The sequence below is a fragment of the Ochotona curzoniae genome, unplaced genomic scaffold (genome assembly GCF_017591425.1).
Source record: "Ochotona curzoniae isolate NIBS_2020 unplaced genomic scaffold, NIBS_Ocur_1.0 contig_3520, whole genome shotgun sequence".
In the NCBI taxonomy this organism is placed as follows: Eukaryota; Metazoa; Chordata; class Mammalia; order Lagomorpha; family Ochotonidae; genus Ochotona; species Ochotona curzoniae.
The window spans coordinates 21,804,927-21,817,322 of NW_024465894.1; the positions used below are offsets into that span (position 1 = coordinate 21,804,927).

A 12,396-nucleotide genomic window follows, 5' to 3' on the forward strand; every position below is an offset into this window, starting at 1 on the left:
AGATGGAATATCTGACTGTCACTCTGCTGTTCAACTAGGTAAAAGTCTTAAAAAAAAAAAAAAAGGCCTACAACCACAACCACATATGAGAGAGGCTCAACTCTCCTTTCAATTTCGCTTCCTGCTGATGTATAACCTGGGAAGCAGAAGTGCCTGGGCTCCCTGCCACTCATCTGGCTTTGGCCTGCCTCCCCCACATCCCCCGGCTGTTATGCATATTTCCAGGAACTTCCTTTTCTTTATTATTACTATCATATTATGACACAGTTTCATAGGCCCTTCCAGGGACTTTCAACAAATAACATTTTTATAAAATTGAAAGTTGGTTCAGAGTCCACATGGGACTTTTTGTCATTGTTAAAGACTTCTTTGTTTTAATGTGAGAGGCAGGATTACAGAGAAAGGGAAGAGTTCTTATCCATTGGTTCACTCCCCCAATGGCTAGAAGAGCCAGAATTACACCTGCCCAAAGCCAGTGGCCTGGAGCTTTTTCTGGGTCTCCCACATGGGTGCTGGGGCTCAAAGCTTTGGGACATTCTCCTTTGCTTTCCCAGGCCATTTGCAGGGAGCTAGATTGGAATTGGAGCAGATGGGACAAACACTAGTGCCACAACTGGAGGCTTAGCTTTTTATACCATGGCCTCAGCACTCAGCATGGAGCTTTGGTGAGCTACTGAATGCACTGGAGGACTGGACGGAGGAAGAGGGGGGATGTGGCTAGCTCCAAATCTCCTGGATCATCTGACAGGCCATAATGCCCTCTGCTCCTGTGAGGAAGCCAAAGTCTCAGCTACCCGTAACGAGGGCAGCTTTCCTGTACAAACTCAGTTGCTTTTCACGCAAGTTTAATGTACCATAGGGGAAGAAGTGGTACCCCCCCCCCCCAACTGATAACTTCATGTCAGTTCTGGGAAAACTGTCTTTCAAGATGCTCAGCCTGCACTTGGTGAGAGCAGAGAGCTGTGACAGCTGGGGAGCCCTGGATTGGCCTAAGGAACCGACCTGTCCTCCCATCCGTGGCATCTTCTGGCCAGGCTCTGCTGGGGGCACACAAACCTCATCCCTCGTTAGCGCTGGAGCCACCTGCTACAAAAGAATGGCTCTGACGTGTCACGCATCAACCCCATGGCAGAAGCCCATTAGAACGCTATCTTGCTGAATCTAGTCCCTTCAGTGCTCAGATGAGGCCAAACAGAACAGAGTGGCCAAAAAACTAAAAAAATCTGTGAGCACAGCCTATGACTGTGGCAATCCAGGAAAGAGGATATAGAAGCTGGTGGGAACTGAGTGGCCGTGCAGGCCTCCTTTGGGCGGCTCCTCTCACTGACCACGATGGAGAGCCCACAGAGGGGTCTTTGTTTTTTTACAACACAGAGCACATCACCAAAGCTACTGGGCTGGTGATCAAAGTCAGGGTTTAACAGCAAAGCCTGAATTGACCAAACCCTGGGTTGACTGAATTGTTCTTTTTTTAAAGATGTATTTTTATTGCAAAGTCAGATATACAGAGAGGAGGAGACACAGAGAGAAATATCTTCTGTCTGATGATTCACTCCCCAAGTGACTGCAACAGCTGGAGCTGAGCCAATCTGGAGCCAGGAGCCAGGAGCTTCTTCTGGGTCTCCTATGCAGGTGCAGGGTCCCACAGCTTTGGGCCATCCTCAACTGCTTTCCCAGGCCACAAGCAGGGAGCTGGATGGGAAGTGGGGCTGCTGGGATTAGAACTGGTGCCCATATGGGATCCCAGCAATTCAAGGCAAGGACTTCAGCCGCTAGGCCACGGAGCCTGGCCTGACTGAATTGTCCTTTAAACACACACTTAAATAGACAGGAGCAAGAGCCTCATTACTTATATCTGCATTTTATTTCTCATAAACAAGGACTAAGCAAAAGCGTGATTATGGTAGCCCACTATCATGTTAAGGCAGCAACAGTAACTTAAAGGCCAACAGACCCACTTAAAAAATAGGAAACCCTATTCCAGGAAGCATTAAGCTTCCAAAAACCAATGGCCATTAAGAATTTTTATTACCTATCAAACAGCACCAAACCAAACCAAAACAAAACAAAAATTAAAAAAAAAAAAACCCAACCAACATCTTTTTTTTGTTCCCCTGTTGCTGACAAATGTCAGGTGTGCACAACCTGTTGATTCCCACCAGGTCCAGGCACAGAGGCACCCTCGCTGGCACTCTGCAGACCAAGATGTGGCCTGAGCTGTGGTCACCCCAGGACGCACCAATCTGGCAAACAGGCCCCCGGTCTTTGTACACAGCAGCGTCTCCCCACGGGCAAGGAATCACACCGAAGTGTCTGTAAATGCTACGTTCGCTATGGAAACAGCAGCAAAGCCCGAGTTTCAGGCAGTGCTCCTCAGGCCCCGTGAGGAGGCAGGGCACTGCCCTTGCTGAGCCCTGGGGCAAGCCTCAGGTCCCCTGTCTCAAATGGAAGCTGGGGCAGGAGACAAGGAAGCTTGCATGGGGCAGGGTCACTGATGTGACCACCAGCCCTGCCTTCCCTCTTCTCTGGGGGTTCACAGGGCAAGAACCATGGCCCTTGAAGGCTACGCCTTTCAGTCTTTCTTGGTAGCAAGAACTTTCAATCAACTTCTGCTTGTGATCACAGAGCTCTCGGGTCCAGCGGCACCTCCACGGTCAGACGGCAGGAAGCAGTGAGCCGTTTCCTTAAACTCTGAGTGTGCTGGCTGGTGTACAAGGCCCCTTAAGCTGGCTTCTGAACAGTCTGGCTCTTCTTGTCTGTGTACTCTTCGAGCCGAAGAAGCCACTTGGTCCAGTATTGGGCACAGAGGTCGGCGTCCATGAAGTGCGGGTGGGCGGGGGACCCGTCCTTGTAGGCCACCACGATCAAGCCACACTGAACCTAGGAAGGAACACAGGTAATTCCACATTCCACGTTAGGTCCAGGGTCCAGGAGCCTCTCCTGGCCACTCCAGGGCAAGCCTGGTACAGCATGGTCTTCAGGGGTTATCTCCTGATTCAATCTCTAAGTGGGCGGATGAAAGGCTACACCGAGATGACAGATAAAGCGAGGCCGAATGGACTGTGATCATTGTAGAACCGTTTGTAAGGAGTCCAGAAGGGGGAGAAAAAGTGTTCTTTGAAGTGAGAGAAGAAAGTAAGGTGGGGAGAACAAAGAGGGACAGTCAGCAGTGCTTTCTGAGTGAGGACACCCGGCGTCAGGTGGCCATCAGCCCGCACCAAGCAAAGCCAGACAAAAGGAGTCGCAGCTGACCTGGAAGCTGTAGTTGGCGTCGTGGTTTATGGCACCCATGTATGCCACGACCTGCAGTGGGTTGTCAAATGTGTTTCGGATGAATGGCTTTGGTTTTTCTGATGTCTTCCAGTCAATCACACACAGCTTGCCCCTAAGGAGGAACCAGAGGAAGCTCTGGTAGGTAAAATGATTCAAACTGCAAAAGCCGGAGAAGTCTCCTCACATGGCCTTCTTGTTGCCCAACTCCTCCCACTGCTCCTGCTCCCCACTTTGCACACAGCTCCTTAGGAACCTGTCAGGGAGTGAGCCGGAAGCGCATCCTGAAGGTGGGCCCTGGGAGGCACGCAGGATTCCCCACCCTGGGGTAATTCTTCTAGACTTCCATGGCCTTCTTTAACACTTGACATGGAAACTCAAAACCTACTGTCACTCTGGCTGATCTGGTTCCAAATATCTATTTGAAAGGAAGGTGACACAACAGTAGCAAAGGCTCCATTGTGGACTATGAATTTTGGTCCCTAAAAAATCCTCTTGCTCAGAAACCAAAGTGGGGCTCAAAGCATCAATATTCAACAGGCACTAAATATATGCAGAAATACAAATAAGCGAACCTGGTCCCTGTAACAGCAGTTTACACACAGGGCAATGTGATTACAGCCATTGGGGGAAGAGAGAAATTTCTGCCCCTCTCCCTCCCTTTTTTTTGGTCTAATAACCAACATCTTGCTCCCGACTCGCTCCCTCCTGGTGAGATGTTTATACTTGCCAAATGCAAATATCAAGAGGACTGTAAGATGAGTGGACTGATAACTGCTGACTCAGAGGGCTTTACCTGATCTCATGATTCCTGTTTAAAAATCAACAGTACATGGTAGGTCTGTGCGTCACCTACAAGTCACTACAGCCCTGGCTAGTTGCATCTTAGGCATGGTACTGGAGCAACAGTGTGAAAGGAATGAAAGGTGAGCCATGCATGTCACTAAAAACGTTCAAATAGTCACACTAAGAAAGGAGAGAAACAGTGCAATAGGAAGACCTGATTTAATCCAACATACTCAGAATACTGTCATTTCAACAGTTATTCGATCTAAAACCATTCCAAGTCACTGAAATGCAATTTGTTTAGTCCACCTGGGTTTAGACTGGTCACCCTAATGTAGCAGTTAGTGGCTCTAATGGACAATGCAGGTCCACATTAGTCTTACTGTTCTTTGTAACTGTTCTGTAATATTGGTAGCTCTAGGAGGCTGCCAATTGTGTTTCTACCACTTGAATATATCAAAATACACTAAGAGATTATTTCTGGTGCCCAGTGTGGAAGCCTAGTAGCTAAAGTCATCACCTTGCATGCAATGGGATCCCATGTGAGCGCTGGTTTGTACCCCTGCTGCTCTATTTCCCATCCAGCTCCCTGCCTGTGTCCTGGGAAAGCAGTCAAGGATGGTCCAAAGTCTTGGGACCCTGCACCTGCATGGGAGATCCAGAGGAAGCTCCTGGCTCCTGGTTTCAGCTCAGCTCAGCACTGGCTGTTGTGGCCACTTGGGGAGTGAACCAGTGGACAGAGGGTCATTCTCTCTGTATTTGCTTCTCTCTGTAAATCTGATTTTCCAATAAAATAAATAAATCTTAAAAAAAAAAAAGATTATTTCTGTCATGGACCACTGCTCTCAGAAAAATGCTACAGCTGTGGGAAAACTGCAGGAGCATGCTGCAAACTATGAAGCATTAATCAAAGAAATGAAGACAATATGAATAAATGGTAAGCTAGTCCATGTTCATGGATTGGAGGAATTAGTATACATGTCCAGACTACACAAAACCATCTAAAGAATCAATGCAATTGCTACCAAATTGTAATGGTGTTTTTGACAAGAAAAAAACCGATAGTGAAATTCCTAGACATACAAAGATTCCAAATAGGCAAAACTGTCTTAAGGAGGAAAAAGAACTAGGCTAGAGATGCTGACATTCCACATGATGGTCAGGTTGAGTCCTGGCTCCTCTGCTTCTGATCCAGCTCCCAGCCAGTGCACCTGGGAAAGCAGCAGATGATCACCCAGGGGCTTGGGATCCTGCACCCCTGCGAGAGAACCAGACACAATTCTGCTCTCCTCCTGGCTTCTGCCTGGAAAAGCCCTGGCCATCGCAGCCATTTGTGAAGTGAACCAGTGCCTCTCTCTATAACTCCACCTTTCAAAATAAATAACTGGATATTCAAAATATATTTCTGATACTGGAACCACGTAGCATGTTATGGGCATAAAAACAGCACACTGTCCAAAGGAACAGGCTACGAAGCTGGAAATAAATCCATGCATTTATAGGTATTTTCAACAAAGGTTCCAAGAACATACAACAGACAAAAACAGCTTCAATAAATGGTGTTATGACATGTTATGAAAACTAATCAAAACTAAATACTGAAATGTAAGGCCTAGAATGGAAACTACTAGAAGATAGGGAAAAAGTGCCATTACATTGCTCTGCCTCATTTTCTTGAATAGAACTCCAAAGCCACCAGCAACAAAAGCAAAAACAAATGGGATTCCATCAAATCAAAAAGCTGGGGTACTGCAAAGCAATTAAAAGAATGAAGAGACTAACAACAGATGGAGAGAAAATATTCATACACCATGTATTAGATGGGGGGCTAGACTCCACAATAATTTAGGAACCACCAACTCGATGAACAAGGCAACAACCTAATCAAAAATATGGGCGAAGGGCGCAGGGGCTGTGGCATAGTGGGTCATGCCACCACCTGGGTCACCCACATCCCTTGCTGGAGGGGCTGGGGTCGCATATTCCCACCACTTCAGATTCAGCCTCCCAGGAGGCAAATGGTGATTCAAGGACAGGAGTTCTAGCACGCCTGTGGGAACTCCAGACGGGGGCCAGCCCTGCCTGTAGCAGGTCTCTGGAGAGAGAACCAGAGGATGGAATCTGTTTCTCCTTCTGCCTCTCCTGCTCATGCTCTCACTCTGCCATTCAAATAAATAGGCCTAAACATTATAAACAAAGGAGCTTTCAAAACAAGAAAAATGAACTACTGGGGCCCGGCGTGGTGGCCTAGTGGCTAAAGTCCCCGCCTTCTATGCACTGGGATCCCATATGGGTGCCGGTTCTAATCCCGGCAGCCCCGCTTCCCATCCAGCCCCCTGCTTGTGGCCTGGGAAAGCAGAAGAGGACGGCCCAGAGCATTGGGACCCTGCAACCGCGTGGGAGACCCGGAAGAAGCTCCTGGATCCTGGCTTCGGATCGGCTCAGCACTGGCCATTGGGGAGTGAATCATGGGATGGAAGATCTTCCTCTCTGTCTCGTCTCTCCACCTCTGTATATCTGGCTTTGCAATAAAAATAAATAAAAACACAGAAATAATGTACAACGGGGGCCATTGTGATGGTTCAATTGGCTAATCCTCTGTGTGCAAGTGGCAGGATCCTATAGAGGCACCAGTTCACATCCCGGCTGCTCCACTTCTGATCTAGCTCCCTGCCTATGGCCTGCGAAAGCTGTAGAGGATGACTCAAAGCTTTGAGCCCTTGCATCTACTTGGAAGTGGAAGACCTGGAAGAAGCCCTTGGCTTCTGGCTTCAGACTGGCTCAGCTCCAGTGTCAGCCATTTGGAGAGCAAGTTAGTGGATGGAAAATCTTACTCTGCCTCTTCTCTGTGAATCTGCCTTTCCAATACAAATAAATAAACCTGGAAAAAAATGTACAACATCTCTAATTATTAGGGAAATGCAAATTAAAACTTCGGTGCAGAGATGTGGAATACAAACTGCAAAACTTACAGCACTGATGAGGCGCTTCTGGCGAGGGGAAGGACATGGCTTAAGGGAACATGAGCTTAACTTGTAACATCATGCTTTAAAATTACAAGGTTATGTGACATGCTGTTAATGATTTAAGACTGGGTGGTAGAACAGAGAAAAAAAATGTTGCCGATGTATACAAACTAATATGGAAAGATTTCTAAAATACATTAAGTGAAAAAAAAAATACAGCCCATCAGGTTAAAGAGCAAAATTAGGGACAGTTGACCATATATATTGTTAAAAAGTATCTTGAGAACTCAATTACTTTTTTCAATAGCGGTATAAAGTATATAGTGGGTATGGGAGATTCCCTCTTAGAGCCTTGAATTAACCAGGCCCAGGGTTACCCAGAGATTCCAGCCTATTCTTCCTGCTCCCACTCGCTCTGGAGCTAGAGCAGCTGGGGCACACAGCCCCCCGGGGTCTGCGGTCCCTGAGAAGAGGAGCACGGACCATGCAGAGGCTGCAGGAAACTCTACCCAGAGCTCAGAGTTCCTGACCGGGTCACACATTGCCTGGAAGTCAGGAAGTCTACTTTCAGGGCCAGGAGATCATGGTGTTATCTCTGGGAAAACAGGAAAGAAAAAGCAGGCCTCCACCAGATCTCACTGGCCAGTGTCTTGTTGCGGAGGGGTGGGGAAGGAAAAAGGGATGGGAGAGAGCAGCCATGCGGGGGCTACTGGCAGATGTTGCTTTGGGAATAACAGCCAATACGGATTCGTGGTTCTTCCTTCTCTATGTCCTCCTGCCCACATTCAATTTACATCATGGAGATTTTGACTTTGAAGAGGCAGAGGCTTTGGCACACCCTGAAGCAATTATTGAGAGAGAGAGAGAGAGAGAGAGAGAGAGAGTACCTTTTGACAGGTCCCATCTGCCCCGCTCCCATGCCCCTTGCGTGAATTCCCTTCCAGCCTGTGAGGAAGACAGTGTCACACTTACTGATACTCAGCCACACAGTCCAGCAGCCCTGCATACTTCAAGGTCTCATGCTGAACGGCGCTTTCAAGAGCTCGCACCTGGCTCACATCTTTCAGAACGTGCTGGACACTTTCAATATAGCCACATTTGAGAAGACTATCAGCTGTCTCTCTGAAGTTTCCCTGGGGGAGAAGGATGCTTTCCAAGGCTTCATGGAACTGTTTCCCTTGCAGAAAGATATCTAAAAAGAGAATCAAAAGGAAAAAAAAAAGGTAGTAAAAAAAAATTCTAAATACTCAATGACCACAGTAAAATTACACAAGATACCTGTGCTAAGCTCCAAGACACCGAATATCAGCCTCTTAAGAAACCCCATGATGCACTTTGAAACCCAAAACAGACAGAAAACAGATTAAAGTGAGAATTAAGACAAAGAGCTGGGGCTGCAGGTCCACATCAGAGTTATAGCACTTTGTATTATCGGTGTCAAATTCAATAAGTTTAACTGTGAAAAATAAAAACATAATTTAGGGAACTCTGCTCCTGCTTAAAATTACTTTACAGCCAAAACTTAATTATTAAAACAGATCCTTTTACAAATTAGTGACAACTAGGAATAATTAACTGGGGGCCTGGTGTGATGGCTCAGTGACTAAATTACCCTTGCCTTACATGAGCCTGTTTGAGTCCCAGCTGCTCCATTTCCTATCCAGCTCCCTGCTTGTGGCTTGGGAAAGCACAAGATGTGGGCCAAAGTCTTGGGACCCTGCACCCACGTGGGAGATCCAGAATAAGCTCCTGGTTCCTGGCTTCAGATCTACTCAGCTCTGGCCATTGCAGCCACTTGGGGAGTGAACCAGCAGAAAGAAGATGTCTCTGGAAATCTGCCTTACTAATAAACAAACCTTTTAAAAAAGTTAATTGGATACTATGGAGTTTTCAGTAGGGATGGATAGCCAGAGCTCTTCCAGGTCTCCCATACAGGTGTAGGGTCCCAAGGCTTTGTGCTGTCCTTGACTGCTTTCCCATGTCACAAGCAGGGAGCTGGAATGGGAAGTGGAGCTGCTATAACAGGAACCAGCACCTATATGGGATCCTGGCATGTGCAAGGTGAGGATTTCAGCTGCTAAGCCACCATGCCGGCCCCACCCTCTTTCTTTTCTTTTTTTGGGGGGCTGGGATAGCCTGAGATGGTTGCCGTGCCCTGATTTTTTCCTCATACACTCTAGAGAAGTTCATGGGCAATTTCAGATCGATGAACTACAACTTAGTGGAGTTTGGGAGGAAGGTTGTTGCATCACAGAGTAAGGCTAAGCCACTTGGGACCCCTATCATGGAGTTCCGACTTCAATTCTGATCCAGCTTCCTGCTAAGGGGCATCGTGGGAGGCAGTGCCTGGTGCCTCTAATACGTGTTACCCACATGAGAGACCTGGACGGAGCTCCTGGCTTCAGCCTGGGCCAGCTATGGCTGTGGAGGGCATTTGGGGAGTGGACCAGTGGGTGTAAAATCTCTCTCTCACTCTCTCTTTTTCCCTCTGCTACTTTCAAATAAATAAACACCAAACATGATTTCATTTGTAAAACAGGATTCAAGAATAGATGCATTGCAGGTGGCATGAAGCTGGAGTAGTCACTTAATACATTAAAGGAATGAAAGTGAAATATTTAAGTCCCAATTCATAAAGTACAGTGAAAACATTCATTCATCTCCCACAATTCTAAGCTGGAACTGGCAAGATACAGATTCTACTTCAGAATTAAAAAAAAAAAAATCAGTGTAGCAAAATTATGAATAAACTCCTGCCCTTTCCACTATGGTCAATGAATATACATCAGAGGCCCTTTCTGCTTGGCACAAGCCTGCAGAAGGTGAATTGCCTCTTGGGAAACTGCCCAAAGCATCTGGAAGCACGCCAGCTCTGGGCACATCTCTGTGCTCTGAACTTTGGCAAGACCAAGCGGGAAGGAATTTATCAAGTCAGTTATTTTTCAGACTGTCCCTCCGGACACATTCATCAGCCGAGTTCTGACAGAACTTTTCTTCCTTTTGTTGGACTCTGATTTCTTACAGCGGATCTGAGTTAACTGAGAAACAAGAGAAGTGCTGATGTAGACCCCAGAGCTGACTGTGCGGGTCTGTGGGCCTGGGCTGCCGGGCTCATTCTCAGTCCAAACACAAATTCTCTCCTTTAGGAGTTTGCTATGAATTCCAAATTTTAGGTATACATGAACAAAAACAAACAAAAAGCAAAAACCACCTCCAGATGTCACTGAGATTTTTATGTGGTGTGTTCAGAGAGCAGAGCTTGCAGTGGGTCCTTGCCCCACACAGTTGAGGAATGTTTGTGTTCTAGCCAGCAGCACCTACAATAAACTTACTTTCATTATTAGCGTGTAGGTGGCCACATGTTGAATGGGTTACACACTGACACACACAGGTGTTTCTGATACTAGAAACTCCCCTGAAAGTGTCCACGTGCCATCAGGGGCACGTGTACTGCATCTACTCAACAAAAAACATCCACAGACTCCGTAGGGGAGCAGCTACTTCACCCCTGCAACATGGTCTTCTTTTTTTTTTTTAAGACAGAATCTATTTTAAGGAAGTCATTTTTCTTTCCAAGGTGGCAGTTGCAGGCTAATGCATATTTCTTCTCAGTTCTTAAGACCATCAGGGCATGTCAACTCAATTTGGATCATGGAAAGCTTTCACTAGTCTTAAAGTCGTCTAGCAAATAACTACAATTCTGTTATCAAGGGATTGCCTTCTTTCCATAGTCCATGGAAACAGGCAACCCTAATATTAAGCTTGCATCTGACACGCACGAATCTTGTCACTTGATCTCGACACTTGTGCTGCACCTGTAAAATGGAGACACTATTATCTGGGGCTCCAAGGACAGACAGAGGGTTTTCATGCCTACAAAGCGCTACTTAGCACTAAGTATTGGTTGAAAGCACCTCCTTGCTAGTTGAAACCCCAGTCTCTGGAGGCCAGGACTCTACATTCTGGAAAAGACCTTGACTGCACAGAACCAGGCTTAAGAGCATTACTTGAAGTGTATTCTGCAAAGCCATCTTCTCCCAGTTCCATAATCATCCGTTGCTTCCACCTCTCCAAATAGAAAACCTGTTCTGGCGACATGGTGTGCTGCAGCACCCGGGTCACGCTGGGGACCCCGTTCCTCCGCAGCGGGATTTTCAGGGGCACCGAGGGGTGCCTTGGGCCGGGTTCTAGGCCCCTTTCTGGATTGAAGATGGGGAACCAGTTTCGGGGGCTCTTGGCTTCCTGATCCTGTCCCGAGAGCTGAGCTCTGCTCACGGGTCCATAGAGCAAAGCATCTTCCTCCCACAGGGACTCGGGGGTCTGAGTGGGGCCTCGGGAGGACAGGACAGACTGCACTAAGTCCGAGTATTTTCCTTGGTCCACGCCTTCGTAAGGGTTTGTTCTTTTCTTCCGGCCGAAGCAGGAAGAGGAGGTGGAGAGCTGCGCCCGGCGCGATGGCTCTGCAGCAGATCCCCTGGAATGTCCGAGCTGCCTGCACAGGGCCCGGAGGGCCTTCATCCTCGGTTTCAGTTCTAGGCACAGCGTCCAAGACTTATTTTTGGGGTTCCTATTCAAGAGAAAAGTGGAAGGACACCTAAAACATTCATCTCACCAACCGACCCCCAACCCCGACTCTCTCCACTGTAATTGGAGGCCCCCCATGGTTCTGCAACTCTCTAAACTCTGTAATAGATATTAACATTGAATGAAAATAGAGAAGACCCTGTTAGGGGACCAGGCACACGCTACACTGGGATCACCGAGACGAAAGCGATGCCCATCAGGACCGTGCCAGTTGCCCGCACCTCTCTGGACAAAGCCCAGTCAAGAGGCAGGGGAGGCCAGAACCCAGGACCCCGTGCTGCAACGCCCACGCGTCCCAGGTAACGGTCCCCTGGTCCCTAAATACTAAGAGCTCCTTGCCAAGTGTTCGTAGGCAGCACTCGCTCTAGGGTGGACACTTTGAGGACCGCGTTTTACAGTGGGTGCAAATCAGGGTCACTTCCCTCGGGGCAGGTGGGGGCTGGCTAAGCGGCGGGCGTCCCCTGAAAGCGACTTCCCGCCCCGTCCGTCACAGGTGAGATCCGATGGAGGAGGAAGCAGGAAGGCCGGCTTCGGTCCTCCTCGGGCAGGAGTGTGGCTGAGGGACGAGATGACTTCAAAAGGAGCAGGGGTCAGTACCTCAGACAAGCCACCAGAATTCGCAGCGCGCCAAAAGCCCTCTCGGGACCCGTACGTTCATCACTCCCGCGCTAGGGGCTGGAGCAACGTCCCGCCCCGAAGGCCCAGCATGCACGGCGGCGCTCAGGCCCCGCCTCCTCGCCCCCTCGTTCACCTCCATTAGAAGCGAGCTCTGGGAGGGCGGAGGGGACCC

At 48.2% G+C, this 12,396-nt stretch overlaps 1 protein-coding gene across 2 annotated transcripts; it reads right to left on the reverse strand.

Moving 5' to 3' along the window:
- Nucleotides 1-2,606: 2,606 nt before the first annotated feature.
- On the reverse strand, nt 2,607-12,391 carry MGME1 (mitochondrial genome maintenance exonuclease 1). 2 transcript variants are annotated; one of them, XM_040981807.1, is made up of 5 exons: nt 12,204-12,391; nt 11,030-11,589; nt 7,995-8,214; nt 3,253-3,385; nt 2,607-2,880 (listed from the first exon to the last, which is right to left on the reverse strand). In XM_040981807.1, exons 2-5 carry the CDS (start codon nt 11,538-11,540, stop codon nt 2,722-2,724), a joined length of 1,023 nt encoding a protein of 340 aa, XP_040837741.1. In that variant the 5' UTR covers nt 11,541-11,589; nt 12,204-12,391; the 3' UTR covers nt 2,607-2,721. The 2 variants fall into 2 exon arrangements, with proteins under 2 accessions (XP_040837741.1, XP_040837740.1); XM_040981806.1 differs by lacking the exon at nt 12,204-12,391 and having other exon boundaries at nt 7,995-8,268; nt 11,030-11,665.
- Nucleotides 12,392-12,396: the final 5 nt, after the last annotated feature.

Coding starts and splice junctions, on each gene's coding strand:
- MGME1 (XM_040981806.1), bottom strand. CDS start 11,540: ATGAAGGCCCTCCGGGCCCTGTGCAGGCAGCTCGGACATTCCAGGGGA. Junction 3,386..7,994: donor GACTGTGTGGCTGAGTATCA/GTAAGTGTGACA, acceptor GTTCCTCCTTAG/GGGCAAGCTGTGTGTGATTG. Junction 2,881..3,252: donor ACGCCAACTACAGCTTCCAG/GTCAGCTGCGAC, acceptor GTTCCTTCCTAG/GTTCAGTGTGGCTTGATCGT.